Raw genomic sequence first — 16,205 nt, forward strand, 5'->3', positions numbered from 1 at the left:
TTGTATTTCTTTGTTTTAGGATTATACTTCTAATATTCTATCAGTAACTTTTCTTTTTGGCTCTTGTTTTTGTGTCAAAAGAAAGTAACTTAACAAAGATCAAGAAAGTTAGCGCAGAAGCTACTCATTTCCCTGCCAAAGTTGGTGGAAAATTTGCCGATGGATCTGGACCTTATCCTCCACTCAAGACTTCTGGTATTTTAGGAAAAAGAAGCAATGATAGTAGTGTTATTACAAAGGCTGGATCTGAAGTTCCTGCTACACATACATCTTACTCACAGGCTTCTTCCCTTTTCTCAAGACGCTGAATTTGATGCCTTAATGGATACACTCTGGCATAAAACAGAGGTGTTCTCTGTTTATAATTCAGATTCTTTCCTCTGTGTGAATACTTGCAGCTGAAGAGTCCGGAAAGCTGCTATTGACCCACAAAATATTAAAATTAAAATAACCTTAATGTATTTAAGTTCATGCTGCATATTATTATTGTTTTCTGATGTTAACACCCACACCAACACACACACACACTTAGAAATTTTAGAAAATTTGGTTAAATTTGTATTTAAGTTCAATGAGCTCACTGTCGAAATGGATAAGTGCCAATACTTCTGTTGTTCCCTTTCTTCTTTTTTTTCTAATTTGATTTCTGGATTTGCTCTTGCATCTGTTGTTCCCTAAATTTTTTCAATTCAATGTCTAAATTGCTTGATCAATGCAGCAAAATCTCTTGAGATAGAGTAATTATCTTCAGTACTCTATAGTTTTATTCTTATATGGTGTAGATTCTCTACTTTTTTGTATACCTCTTGTATATGGGAGATTTTCACTTTACTAAAATCATTTACCTTATCAAAATATATTATTATATGTACTTCTTTGTTTATCAGGTAATGAGGATCTGGTTCAGCTGAGAGAGAATGAAAACTCAGAAAGGAATGAGACTGCAGCTACACTTGGTGGTGGAAAAGGTAAGACTTGTTGTAACTTTTTATTTTGATATTGGTGGCGGGGAAAGAAGATAAGATTGTATTTCTTTGTTTTAGGATTATACTTCTAATATTCTATTAGTAACTTTTCTTTTTGGCTCTTGTTTTTGTGTCAAAAGAAAGTAACTTAATAAAGATCAAGAAAGTTAGCGCAGAAGCTACTCATTTCCCTGCCAAAGTTGGTGGAAAATTTGCTGATGGATCTGGACCTTATCCTCCACTCAAGACTTCTGGTATTTTAGGAAAAAGAAGCAATGATAGTAGTGTTATTACAAAGGCTGGATCTGAAGTTCCTGCTACAAGGGACAACAAATTAGCTTCTGTTAAACATGTCAAAGCTTGGCTCGCTTCTTGTGATGAGCTGAATGAAGAAAAAAATGGCTCACCTTCATTATCTAATTTACCGAGAATGGATCCAAGACCTCTCCAAAGGCCCAAGTTCAAGAATCCTTACCATGAAAGTCAAAATTCCTTGGCTTCTCCAGGAGAGGAGGAGAAAAGCATGGATAAGGGCCACGAGTCTAAAAGAATGAGATCGCCAGCTTTTGAAGAAAAAGCATCGACCAGGTCTGATGATAATTCATCACGGCGATATGAAGACATTGATGACTTCTTGGCTGATAAATGGATACTGCAGAAGTTGGGACAAAATGCAAAAGGAAAGAGAGTGGAATTTCATCATCTGTTTGATAATACCTGGTAAGTTTATTGTTACGTCAAGCTGACTACTATACATACTTAAAATTTATGCAACTTAAATGAAAATGAGTGCTGTGATATTCTGGATTTGTAATCATGATAGCAATGAGTAAAGGGCAATCAATAGAGCTAGTGAATTGCATTGGGACTTAAGGATATAGTAGGATAAATAAAAGGAACAGTCTGTCTATAGTAAGAAGTTTAATTTGGGTGTTTAACTAGCGTGGCTTCCTTGCTGGTTCTTAAATATGAAATTGTGTAGAAGAGCATTCATATAAATCTGTACCACACTCTCCTTGAGATGTGCTAGTTTGACCTTTCAATTTGTTTTCTTTTTCAGGCATAGAGGGACTGTCGTAGAAGTCTTTGAAGGCTCATCTGTTGTGTCTGTTGCTCTTGATGATGGGAACATGAAGAAGTTGGAACTTGGAAAGCAAGGAATTCGTTTAATATCTTCGAAGCAAAACTGTTGACTGCTATTAAAATTGGTTATTAGATGCAGCGTATGTTGCGACTTTTGATGTCAAGGGCATGAGCAACTGCTGATTCCCAGAGTTGTTCCTCTTTGGTTGACTCAAAGGAAGTAACTGATCGTTGCAGGTTAAAATTTCAAGGTTACTGCACCCTGCATTGTGTGTTTGCTGCTTGTTATCTAACCATTGGTTACCAGATTTACATGTAAGGCGTTGGTTTGATTCTGTTTTATTGTCACCTTTTGTTTTCCAGTTTATAGATTCTCCTTTTGAGCCTTTTGGTGGCACTTTAAATTAATCTTGTTGAGTTTGCAGTTTTAATGTAAAATTTCTAGAGATTACAAAGTTCTGCTCTTACTGGTATTAACTCAGAATAGATGTCGTTGTTATACTATAATATATATATTATAGCCAGCTGAGCTCTTTTCAATATGAATGGACTGAAATCACCATGATACTACGATAAATTCCATTAGATATAATCATCTTGAGGACTTAGGCAGCTGATCATGTGAGGCTCTTGAGACACATCTAAACATTTGCATATGTTCTAGATCTTGTGTGTGAAATTGGTAATTTGAAACTTCATATTTGTCAAGGGTATATGCTTAAAACTGCTATAAATTTTGAAGATTTATTTGGGTTTGGTGGTTAATATATGGGTCTTGGGGTGAATTCAGTTTGAGTATTCATTCTTTCATTTCAAAGCAATTGTTTTGACTTGACTATTACAATATCAAAATTCTAAAATAATTGTAACATGTAAGTGGTCAAAAATGTCTCTAGCATCAAAATAACAAACAACTTTTGGGAGGCATAACTTTGTATTTACATATCATAATATTGCATGAGTTGTATTGCAGACATTCTTTTTTTACTATTGATGGTGAAATATATTATTTGTGCATGTGATCATCAACATTAGAGCTCCTTCTTCATTTATGATAATCAGGTCATAATCATGTTTGGGAACACAACGTTTTTTACTCTTAGTTTGATGAAAGTTTGTCTTAAAACAATGAAAAATTATATTCATATGTAGATTTAAAACAATCAAAAATATTTGTAGAAGAATGACCTTCTTAAGAAGATCATATTTATCTTTTAAATTATTCAAGTTAACATCTCAAAAGGTCACTCAACTTTGAAAAGTTATCTAATAAAGTCATTAAACTTTGTTTTGTATCAATAAAATCACTCAACTTGAGTCTTTGTATCAATAAAATAGTCAACTAAATTTTTCATTAAACAAATTTGACATGACAAAAAAATGTTTTATTCCCAATATTGAGTGACATCATAAGATATTAACTCCTAAAATAAATAAAATAAAATCTATTTTGCAAATTAAGTTAAATGTTCATAAGTGATATTAATTCTCATTTATCGATTGTGTCCAATGTTTCAAAATCTATTTTATTTGAATTTCAATTGCAAATCGAGAGCTTCGTATCTTTTGAATATTAGTATAGTGGTAAGATTCAAAGGAATCCTCTGCTAATCACAAGACGATTTTCTAGCCGTTATCTAATTTAGCATAATGAATTAATTACAGGTGTCTTAAGAAATCTAGTTAATAGAGTATATTTTATTTTGGAGTGAGAAAGGAAAGAAGCAATTATTTGATTTATTAATTTATTTTAGAAATTAATATCTCAAAAAGGGCACTCAATCTTTAAAAAAAAAAATTATTTTCTTATGTCAATAAAATGAGAAATTTATTTGAGAGATTTTTTTTATAAGGAAGTATAGAAATTGAGTGATTTTATTGATACAAAACAAAATTTAATGATCTTGCTAGATAAATTCTCAAAGACAAGGGATCTTTTGAGATATTAACTCAAATTATTCCAAAACATAATCAGATCTTCAGCAAATGAAACACATCATTTTCAAACCACCCATCAAAGTGGTGCCATAGAAATATATTTACTTTGGCATGACCTTAATTTGATATTTGATTATTATCTTTGATTGAGCCTATCATATAACATCAAAATGAATTTCATCATCAAACATCGATGACAAATAACTTTTACCTCATATATCCAAAACAACAAAATTCATATTTAGCAAGAAAAAACGTCATTAATTAAAAAAATAGATATATTTAAAGCTTTGTAAGTATTTACTTGAAATGATGCTGATAACATGTCATCTAATAAAGACTACTAAGTAAATACATAGAAAAATTATATATAGAGAGACTATTATAATTTATATTATTCAACTTCAAATTGATGTATAGAAGGTGGTTGATTACAAGCTTATCTAATAAATAATAAATAGTAAATTTAAGTGGATATTCGTAATAACACAAATTATTTTTTAACAATACACTATTATATTATTTTATATTATAACCCAGAGCCAAAAAAAAAAAAGGTGAAAAAAATTTAGAGGCTATTTCCTTTACATTTGGAGCTATTGTTTTAATATTCGTTTTGTCTTCTCCAGCGGCCACTGGATTCGCCTCAGAAGTAGCTGCCGCAGCTTCTCTCTGCTTCCATGTAAAACCCTAAATCTCTTTTTCTTCATTCTACTTAGTTATTAGTATTGTTTTTGTGCTTATCCTTTTTTTTAAAAAAAATATATTTTGTTTTTCTTGTTTTGTTCTTGAGTTCCCTAATTTCAGTTTATTCTGGTCACTTTTTAAAGCCTCGAAACCCCCATAATTTTTATATTTTCGTATTCGCAATTTTTTTGGGGGTCAATTCCTGTTAGAAGGAGAAGAGCTTAATGTGGGAAGAAAGTATTTAAGTGTAGGAATTGGGTGGTTTTGAGATTTTGGGTAATTGGAACATGATTAAGTTATCAAGCAATGAAAAAATTAGGAGAAATTGTTTAAGAGCTATTTTATTTTGGGTTGGAAGCTGGAAAGGGTAGATTATAGGGAGAAAACATAGAAAGATTGAATTTTGATATAGAAACTTTAACTTTGATATTATCTGTATGAGCATGAAGTGTAGAACGTTTAACTTTGACTCTTCTAATATATGAGTGGCAGATAAAAGTACCAAAGTGATTGCTAAGACGTTAGTTTGAGAGAAAAACACTGTATCCAAGTTTAATTTATATAGGGATGTAAAATTTTGGAACTTGTGAAAATTGTATAGAATAATGCCTGTCTGCCCTTATTTATATGATAATCCTACTTTGGTATGTTCTAAATGTTACACTACTCTAGTTTTTGGCATTAGTCCCATATAGCTTTCACGAATTTCAAGAAGCTAATTCCTTTTATTACTCAATAATCTCTTCTTTCTAACTTGTGAGGGTGGTTTTTCCAGTCTTCTAGGCAATACCTACAGCACCTGTAAAATTATTTAAAATGTGCAGTTAGTTAAGCCTGTTTATCAACTTTCCACTTCCTGGCAGTTTGTCCTTAAAATGACACAAGTTTCTTTTTGGGCTTATATAGATCTAGGTGGCGTTAGGTATTTATTTATTCAGTTAATTATCTATTTGTGAAAATGTTTCAAAGCGCCTCTGTGTGGTATATAGCATATCCGCGTGTGGTGCCAAATTCTATCCAATGGATAGGTTCATAAAAGAGCAGCCTGCGCTGGACTTAGAGGGAAGAAGAAATCTAGGGGACATTTTCTGATTGCTTCTTTAACTCCTTTTCATTCTGTTATCCTGAAAACCTGTGGCAGATTGTCATCAAACTTCTTTTATGGAAGTTCAAGCAAGACATTGTGTGCTTATCATCAAAACTCCAAACTCCACTCTACTTCTCTAATGGGTGCAGAGCACTATCCTCCTCCTTGGTTCAGGTGCGTGCATATATAGAAGTCCAATTTTCTCTCCTTTACAATGTTAATAAGCTCCCTAATATTTCTGTACTTTAAATAATAATAATAAAAAAAGCGCCCTAATATTTGTAAGCCTTTGTATTTAAACAGTGTTGCCCCCATGATGGAATGGACCGATAACCATTACAGAACTTTGGCCCGTCTTATCTCAAAAAAGGCGTGGCTCTACTCAGAAATGCTTGCTGCCGAAACTATTGTCTACCAGACTGGCAATTTGGTAAAGTTCTGAATCATTGAATGAGACTCTAGTACTTCTTCACCCAACTATAAAGTACTTTTTGTTCTTACTGATAACTAGAGCTAAGCAAAAAGAAGAGAATCATGCGAGCTAATCCTTTGTTCTTATTCTAGACAAAAAGAAATAAGAAAGAGAAGAACATTTACTGTGCTATATAGTATGTAAAGGCTCACAATTGCAGAGGATTCAAACTCGTCTACGATAATTTAACTCAAGTGTACAGGTTAAATTTTTCAGTGAATGTGCATAAATCAAAATATCTTATGATATTTTTTTCCAATTTGTTTAAGTCATGAGACGGTGAAAGAGTCAAAAGTTACATTCTGTGATCTAGATCCTCTTGCTGCCAACTCCAGTTCTCATGATAAAAGGAAATAGTGGATGTATGTCTCTCTGGGTATATGCCTACTTTTTACATGATGTAAACTGACCCTCTACCAAGAGAAGCTTACAGTTAGCACTTCTATAGATGGTGTATGACACTTGTATTTGATTTACTAAATCGATGAACGTACTGTTTTTATTTCAATTACTGTAGAATCTTTGGGTTGTCTTTCAAGGAACCGAGCAAATTGGTTGGTCTTTTTCATTTCCCTAAAGGAAGACCCTTGTCCCAGTTAGATGGTCCCCTAGAAAAGGATTTTTTTTTGGTATAAAATACGTGAGAAAGAAGGGGACCTATATGATATATTATTCTAACCTGGGTAGATCTCCAAAAGGAACTTTCTTGTACTGATAGGTTATTGCGCTTGCGGTTTGGACCTTTTAGAGCAGCTTGTCACTGACTAATGCTTGTGTGTTCTATTGTGGAGTGAGACCTGACATTTATGTGATTTTTCTAATATACCAGGATAGATTCTTGGCATATGGCCCTGAGCAACATCCTATAGTGCTTCAAATTGGGGGAAATAATTTGGAGAACTTGGCCAAAGCGACACAACTGGCAACTCCATATGGCTATGATGAAATTAATTTTAAGTGCGTTCTGCTTTTCCTATCTAAAATATAGGTTTCTAGCTTTTGTTCAGACCCATAATTGATACTTTTTCTCTATTATATAACAGTTGTGGATGTCCTAGCCCCAGAGTAGCTGGACATGGATGTTTTGGTGTGCGCCTCATGCTTGATCCAAAGGTTCAGATTTGTTTGCTTGATTCATCAAATATTATTTATCTGTATAGTTGCTCTGATATATGCACAACCTTTACAAGGAAAGTTTGTTGCTGAGGCCATGTGCGTAATTGCTGCAAATACAAATGTTCCCGTGAGTGTCAAATGCAGAATTGGACTTGATGACCATGACTCATACAATGAACTATGTAAGCTCTTCAAAATTTCCCTCGCTCACAGGAAATGAGAATCAAAATTCAATTCTCCAATTATCAGTCTTTTGATTTTTACTTGTTCCTTTCTCGTCTTGTCGGTTACAACTCCATTTTTATGTTCTGACCTTGCTTCAAGAAAATCATCAAAATTGAGCTCCTTTAGTTTCTTTATAATATATTTCCAAGCAAGTCTTGCTGACCTTGTAACGGTTGGACTTTTGAGTAGATCATAGAAAGCTGACAATATCTTGTAATTATGAACTAGAAGCAAATTGCATGACCACTTAACTCAGAGCAGAAGCCATGTTACACTTCAAGTGGCTATGTTTCATATGGTCTTTTTGTTCCCTTTGAGCATACTGTATTAGTAGGTCTGTGGAGACTATAGGGGATCACCTCTGTACTTGCACACGCGTTGACACGAGTTACTCAACCATTCCCTCCCCATGTTGGATCTGAAATTAGATGTGTCATCATACATATAAGAAAGAGAAGTGGAAATCATAATTAAGTTATCCAAAAATGTTTCTACATAAAACTTTCTCAACTAGGTTAGCTGATAGCTTGGTACATTGTTTGTCTTAAACATAATTCCAGATTTCCCCTTCTTGGTATATAATATACATAACCCATTAGGCTTATATGCATCATCACTGGATGATTTAAATAAGAGTTCTGATCATTAACAGCTAGATGATACAGATACAAAGTTCATGTTATATTACTAGATGCCACAGAATTAGGCATCTTAGCTTCTTGCGTGTTCATCTATATTTTGGGTACATGACCCTTTAGTTGACATTCTTATATAATTTGCTAAGTCCTAGCAAGTTGCATGCTTAATTTGGCCGAGTATGTGAATCTCATGCATATTTTCTATATCTGTCTACTGCTGCTGTTTAGGATATTTCTTATGTTTGTATGCACTAGAGCTAGCTATGATGAGAGCTTGGTTCTGCCTCATTTTATCGGAACAAAGCTATTAAAAGTAAAAAAGAGAACGTGGGAAGTGTTGTCTTAGAACTCAGTGACCTTCCCAGCAAATTTTACCCTATCTAAGATAGGTTAGTTGCACAAGTTGGGGCGGTAAATAGTACTGTTATCATTGTTATAGATAAGAAAAAATTGACCTCTTCCTTTCATGTGTACAGGTGATTTTATTTACAAGGTTTCTTCTCAGTCACCAACTCGTCATTTTATTATACACTCGCGGAAGGCATTACTTAATGGAATCAGCCCAGCAGATAATCGAAGAATTCCCCCACTCAAGTATGCAATTTGTCATAGCTTAATAGTCCAGCAAGGATTTACAACAATGAAACAAGTGAAATTATATATCTCTATTTAATCATTTACTGGTGTCTTTGTAGCTGAGACATTGAGCTACTACATGCCTATTATTAGATCTTAATAGTTGTTCCTAATCACTGATAAATAAAGATCTTAACAGTTGTTCATAATGACCACTTAAATTGGCCATTGACAGGTATGAGTACTATTATGCGCTTTTGCGTGATTTCCCTGATCTACAGTTCACAATAAATGGAGGCATAAATTCTATTGATGAGGTAAGTATCTCAAACCTAATATGGAATTAACATGTATTTATTTGTGAAAATGTTGCTACAAATGATAAAAACAAATGTGCTGAAAAAATGAGTTATGCACTATGACCTTAGGGGTCGTTTGGTAGCTGGATTGTGTTGTGTAGGTATTAATAATATGGGTATTAGTTATGTAGGGTTTAGTTATGCATGGTTTAATTATACATGTATTAATTATGCAAGGTTTAGTTATACATGTATTAGTTATGTAGGTAGGTATTAGTTATGCAGGGTTCAATTATGTAGAGATTACAAACATTAGTGAGCTAATTTTTATTTCTTAATTCCAAAAAATAATTAGTGAGCTAATATTTATTATAACCAGTGTTTTAAAAGGTGGGGGCGTGAGGCGAGACGTTCTATGTAGTACAGGGCGAGAAGTAAGCCCCAAGACACGGGGCGTAAGTCTTATGGATCTATGGGGCGTAGTCTCATGTATATTCAATTTTATAATTTTACTAGTAAAATTACGCGGGAATTTAATATCACGAAATTTATAAAATAATACTTAAAACCTATCAGACATTAAAACTAAAACACTATATTATCTTACATACAAGATTACGTAGTAACAAACATTAATTATGTAAGGAAAAATGAAATTTATTACATCTTATCATTTATCCTTAATAACATAAGCATAAATTATAAATTAATAATTGTAAAATACATACCGGGATCTGTAACATAAGCAATAGTGTCAGTGAGTCACTCAACAGGAGCAAAGTATACAAATATTTAATTGAGAAGAAGAAGAAGAAGAAGAAGAAGAGGAGGAGGTTCAGAGTTTTTGTTGTGTTAAAATGAGAGGAAATCCCTTTATTTATAGACAACAAAGGGTAGTGTGAACAAATGTTTATTGTGCCTTATCAGAAAGGTTACAACTATTTGGAAAAGTTGCAACCCTTCGGAAATGTCATAACCTTTCATAAAAGTCATTTTTCAAAAAAATCGCAACTCTTCATTAAAGTCGCAACTTTTTATATAAGTCACAACTATTCAGTAAAGTCGTAACTTTTCATAAAAGTTGCAACTTTTCATGAAATGGAGGGCTAATTTTGTAAATAAATAAATTAAAAGAGAATTCTGATTTGTGGCGGCGCCACGTAGGTGGGTCTAAGGTTCTCTTTTATATATATATATATATATATATATATGATTACTAAGAAAATTAATAAAAGTAGAACTTTCAATTATTTTAAAGGCGGGGGCGTAAGGCGAGATGTTTTATGTAGTACGGGGCAAGACATAAGCCCCGAGACACAGGGCGTAAGTCTTATGGATCTACGAGGGCGTAGTCTCATGTATATTCAATTTTATAATTTTATTACTAAGAAAATTAGCAGAAGTAAAACTTTTAATTATTTACCCTTCGGGGTGGCCCAGTGGTTTGGGCTTGGGACTTCCATGTTGGAGGTCTCAAGTTCGAAACCCCTTGCCAGCGAAAGCAAGGGGTTTGCCTTCTGGGTCGAGCTCGTCGCGTCGGGCTTGCCTAGTGCGGGCTACCTCTCCTATGTGCTTTGCGAGCTATTGCATAGGAACAGGGGTTTTACTCTGTGCCCACCCAAAGGGTAGCGGCTGCGGGTTTCCCTGTCATCAAAAAAAAACTTTTAACAATTATTTTACAAATAAATTTTAATAAATAATCTATAATATATAGAAAAAAGTGTTATGATTTTTATTTGAGAAAGGTATTAATAAGCAATATTGAAGAAAAAAAGTATTACAATTACTATTCGAGTAATATCATTGCACCAATAATACAAAATATAATTAAAGCAAAAAAAGGTTCAAAAACCAAAAAAAATAAAAAAATGCCCAAGGTGGCATACGTTTTTACGCTTGGAGCTTACGCCCTGTGGATCTAAGTCTTTAATTTGTGCCCCAGAGCGTTTTTGATTCGCCCCAAAAAACATTTTTGAAATCACTGATTATAATCATTAAAATAACCAACTATATAAATAACACATTAAAATTAATATATGAATAACTTTGATACTATCATTGTTATAGATAAGAATAACAATGCTATTGGTATTTATTTAATTTTAATGTGTTATTTATATAGTTGGTTATTATAAGTATTAGCTCACTAATTATTTTGAAATTAAGAAATAAAAATTAGCTCACTAATATATTGTAATCTCTACCTATGCATAACTAATACCCACATAACTACTATATGTATAACCAAACCACGCAAAACTAAACCCTGCCTAACTAATACATGTATGACTAAACTCTGCGTAACTAATACCCACATTACTAATACCTGCATAACTCTATCCAGCTACCGAACGACCCCTCAGGCGGGAGCATTTCCTTTATTTTCAGCAAAACAAGCTACATTAGGATGGTTTGGTCTTTGATATAATGCATGATATCTGATCCATTTAAAACACCATATAAGTTCCATGGCTATGACATTCTCTTGATAAACTTCTTTTTTTCGATGACTACATTCTCTTGATAAACTTCTTCCGGTGATAAATGACTTATCAAAAAAAAAAAAAAACAGAGATGCATTTATATGCTCTTTCTTAGTTGGCAAAATTCTAGATATTATGGCCTCTAGCATTTCAGGGTCCCAATCTTGCGCAAATTAGGCTCAGGAATCTTTCTGAGAAGTTCAAAACTAAATGGTTTTTTGTCTTTCTTGCACATTGATTGTGTAAGCTTTGTGAAACTTCATATTTGCACGTAGGATTTCTTCTACATATGCCAATGTTTTTGTGGTTATTCATATTCTATGTTAATGCTGCATTCTTATAGTACCTGACCCCTTTTCTGGTTATTCATTTGTAGGTTAATGCAGCACGTATGGAAGGAGCTCATGGGGTTATGCTGGGACGTGCAGCTTACAGCAAGTATGGAAAGTGTCAATACTAGTAACCTTTTCAATAATTCATCCAGATATTATTGTGACTTTGTTAGTTTGATAGATGTCTACATATTTGTATCATCCCTGCTCCTAGATGTCTACATAATTGTTTTAAACTATTACCACTAGTCTCTTTTATTTACTACTCGACACTTGACCTCCTGGATATAGATGTTTTATGGATTCTGTAGGTTTGTCCTCTTCTCCCATAATGTCCTTGTAGATCTTGCTAGTTGAGAATTGTAAGTTCGAGATAACCGCTAAAATTGAAAAATAAAAATAATCTTTTGTCTGTAGAGAACTTGAGAGACAATGTCCATTAGCTTTTCTTTTAGCGTGTATTGCCAATAAAGCAGATTGTTATCTGAAGAAAGGTGACTTCTATAGCATGTGAAATTTTAAAATTGTAAATATGCTGTGAACTTCAACTTAATGGTTTTGAGCTATTCTGTCTGGATAAACTTGTCAGTGTGGATCCATGTGATAGGTGGATTATTGGTAGGTAGAAACTTTTGATATTTGTCGGGTTGTTTAAGAAAAAGAAGAGCAGCCTTTTGGCATCTGTAGGGGAATATGTGAAAAATATCTTGTGCATGTAATTGCATTGGTGATTTGTTGGTTCAGTGTGTCAGTATTGTGACTCTAATTCTAGTTTTTTGGTTCAATAATGCAGAATGACAAACCCCATCATATGTTTTGAACCTCTAACTGCTAACCTTGACACCTAGTTTTTTTTTATATGTCATTTTCTTGACATGTTAAGACAACTCATGCTTTAGACAGTCCATGGCAGATTCTAGGACGTGTTGACAGTGCTGTATATGGTGCACCTCTTCGTAGTATAACCCGGCGCCAGGTTCTCATTGCCATCTGTAACTGATTTTTTTAGTGAAATTTTCCTAATTAAATAACATATGATCTCATTATTACTCACGTCTTCGTGTTGGCAGGTTCTTGAGCAATATCAGGTCTATGGTGACTCAGTCGTTAGAATGTATGGACTTAAGCCCCATATTCGGGATGTTGTCAAGGTAGGGTCACTCTTCATTTTACCCTTTTGAGCTGTTAACCTTAGCTGCGTCTGGAGTTTGTACATAAACACACTTCTTTTTAAAGCTTAGTGGACAATTTTTCTTTTGTCCTGGACATTGTCACCCTACTGATGCATAGTTTGCCTTTTTTCCTCATAATTGTTGTCATAACATTTCGTGAGGGCTTTGGTCCAAAAACATTTTACTGATATCATCATTTTAACTTTTTCCTGTACAGCCTCTGCTTGGTCTATTTCATGCAGAGCCTAGAAATGTTGTGTGGAAGCGCAAGGTTGATGCTGCTCTCCTGCGCTGCACGGTATGTCACCATTGAATTATGACAATTGTTTGTCCTCTCTTTAATAACCGTAACAGTGGGAATTGCTCTTTCCATTGCCATATTCTTGCTGTGGTGCAATTATATCTTTCACCCAGTATGAAATTTGTTCCCTGCTATCACAATTTCTGAAGTGACTCTCTAGTTTCATTTTCCCAACTTTAATCGGATTTACCAAGTTTAGAGAAAATTGTTTGGATGAGTTATAATGTTTCTTTATGGAGGAGATATATTTTATCAAAAAATAACCATGGGAAGATGTGAAAATGGTAGCATTGCTACATACTCCCTCTGTTTCATATTACTTGGTCCCTGTTGACCTGGCACACCCATTGTATTAATGATGCTTTGGAACTCTAAAATTGACTACCACTATATTGTAGTTACATTTAATACTAAGGGTAGTTTGAGAAAAAAGTAGTACTAATAAAATTTTCTTGCTTTGCAAACTAGACAAGTAAAATGAAACATATATTTATGACTTTATGATATTCATAGACCTTGCTATTTTAGGAAAGATGTCACATTCACATGCATTTTAATAACATTCATCTCTGAATGGAAGAATGGTATCAGGAAAAATAGTTCGATGTGTCTATCTTGCCATCCAGGAGAAAGCTCTGTGAAATTTTGTTAGTCGCTGGCAGGGTTACTGTAAATGTTCACATTTATCAATATATGTGTTTAATATATGTCCCTACATCATCAATATGTGCGTTTAAAATTGTATTTCTATGTTGTCTAAATCCCCTTTTCATTTGGGTCCTGCTGTAAGCTTTTGCTTAAATTTTTTTAACTGATTTTAAACCTTGTAGACAATCAAATCCATTCTCGAGGAGACGTTAGGGGAAATTCCAGACAGAGTCCTTGATGCCCCCCTTACAGAAATGCCCTCTGGTAGTAGTGATACGTTCATTAAGGCGAAGAGTTTGTTACCTCCACCATACACAGTAAGTGAAGAAGAGTTACTGTAAGCTTAAATATACATATTTTTTCCCCTTTGTGTTTGTATTCAATGAAATATATTCATTCTTTCAGTATTATGTATTTTAAGTGCCTCATTTTTTGGGAGGCCATCTATCCCAATGTAACCAGCTACATGGCTTGTAAGAGTGAAAATCTTACACTCACTGCTGCTCTGAACAAGAAGCAGGTGCTACTGAGTACTGACATATTTTTCTAATTTTTTTCACTATCTTTACATAGGAAGAATTTGATAGGAATAGTGAGAAGTTGAATCCTTTATCTATTGTGTAAAAGATTCATGACTAAACTGGAAGCCTTGATGTTATTAGATTCTTAGAATTTCGTGCACAAGATATTTTTCACATATTCCCTACATATATTTTAAACTACCAGACTACAGTAGCAAAAACCACTGTTACAGCCCGTGTTTTAAAAGGGGCGTGAGACAAAGTGTTTTATTTAGCATGGGTGAGGTGAAAGCTTATCAACAACAACAACATACCCAGTGAAATCCCACTAGGTGGGGTCTGGGGAGGGTAGAGTATACGCAAACCTTACCACTACCTCGTGGAGGTAGATGAAAGCTTATATATCTTTTAAATTTTTAATTTATAATGGAGTAAAATAATATAATAATACGTTATTAGTCTAAAAGCAAGTAAAAACATGATTAAAAGAAATAAAACTTCAAAAATAATTTTACAAGTCTAAATAATGTATGTATTTGATATAAAATTTATTATGAGAGGCAAATCAACTCTAATTTTTTAAAAGTCTCAACTTTTCAAACATAAAAGGAATCATAATATCTTAAAACATATTACTATCATATTATGCAAATTACCTCTTTAAAAAGAAAATAATTTATTTTCGGTAAATTTATTAGTATTATAATAATTATGTTGCCCTGTTTATCTTCAACGCAATAGTGCTCAATCAGTTAGTTATTATACACTTTTTCAAGGATAACTGCTTATAAGCAAAAAAAGCATCATTTCATCATATATAAAAATATGATTATTTTCAAATAGCAAAATATAAAAATATTACTTAATTTTGAGACATATAATAAAAAAACATGAAAGACAGTGATAAGTGAAGATGTCATGTTTGACTATATATATTAATAAGAAATGTTAAATAATACATACACTCACAAGTCACAATATTCTTAAATAATATATCTGCATTAGTACGACTTGTTATTGAGTCTCTTGTTAATTAAGTTACTCTCATTCTTCTTATTTCTATAGATATAATAACTAATGAATTTAATACATAATGAGGGTTATTCATTTACTAAAAAATAACGAGGGTCAACAATATTAACTAACAAATTTGACATACTTCTTCTGTCTCATATTAGTTGATCGATCATCTTACTAAATTAAAAAAGCATTAATTAATTTTTTTTAATTACCCTTGCAATTAATTCTTTTGAAAATATTCACATTTGTTTATAAAATTCTCAAGAAATTTTTAAGGGGTGAATTAGTAAAAATCATCTTTTAATTTAAGATTTCTTAAGCACCGTGCAAAATGGAAACTACTATGAAACAAAGGGACTATAATTTTTGTAAAATTTGTTAGGCGCATTTTGCATGTGTTTCCTAGGGCTAGACATGGTATGGTATGGTATAGTACAGTATTTGAAATTTTGGTACCGTAATTTCAGTATTCGATTTTTAAAACTATTATATCACTACCATATCAATTTAATTCGATATGGTTCGGTATTTTGAAGTACGATTTCGGTATTTTGCGGTATGGTAAATCGGTAACCCTATTTTGTTCAACTTCAACTAATATATACTCGTATAATTGAGTATTATGACTTCGGCAATTCAAAA

General features: G+C 33.0%; 2 protein-coding genes across 2 annotated transcripts in view; both read left to right on the top strand.

Annotated features, from left to right (window-relative positions):
• LOC102586916 (histone-lysine N-methyltransferase 2C-like) overlaps window positions 1-2,594 on the top strand; it is a 123,914-nt gene extending 121,320 nt beyond the window's left edge. The window contains exons 17-20 of the mRNA XM_015307862.1: window positions 82-195; window positions 888-968; window positions 1,106-1,685; window positions 2,026-2,594. Of these exons, the coding sequence (XP_015163348.1) occupies window positions 82-195; window positions 888-968; window positions 1,106-1,685; window positions 2,026-2,158 (908 nt within the window). The 3' untranslated portion in view covers window positions 2,159-2,594. The remainder of the gene's footprint in view (window positions 1-81; window positions 196-887; window positions 969-1,105; window positions 1,686-2,025) is intronic.
• A 1,966-nt stretch (window positions 2,595-4,560) lies between these two features.
• LOC102587801 (tRNA-dihydrouridine(20/20a) synthase-like) lies at window positions 4,561-14,703 on the top strand. Its single transcript, XM_006345378.2, has 13 exons — window positions 4,561-4,668; window positions 5,815-5,934; window positions 6,064-6,190; window positions 7,062-7,189; window positions 7,276-7,345; window positions 7,428-7,530; window positions 8,688-8,805; window positions 9,023-9,104; window positions 11,946-12,007; window positions 12,805-12,877; window positions 12,972-13,052; window positions 13,291-13,371; window positions 14,205-14,703. The coding sequence occupies exons 2-13, from the start codon at window positions 5,900-5,902 to the stop codon at window positions 14,361-14,363; spliced, it is 1,119 nt and encodes a 372-aa protein (XP_006345440.1). The 5' UTR covers window positions 4,561-4,668; window positions 5,815-5,899; the 3' UTR covers window positions 14,364-14,703.
• Window positions 14,704-16,205: the final 1,502 nt, after the last annotated feature.

Source organism: Solanum tuberosum, unplaced genomic scaffold (assembly GCF_000226075.1).
Source record: "Solanum tuberosum cultivar DM 1-3 516 R44 unplaced genomic scaffold, SolTub_3.0 scf00068, whole genome shotgun sequence".
Classification (NCBI taxonomy): Eukaryota; Viridiplantae; Streptophyta; class Magnoliopsida; order Solanales; family Solanaceae; genus Solanum; species Solanum tuberosum.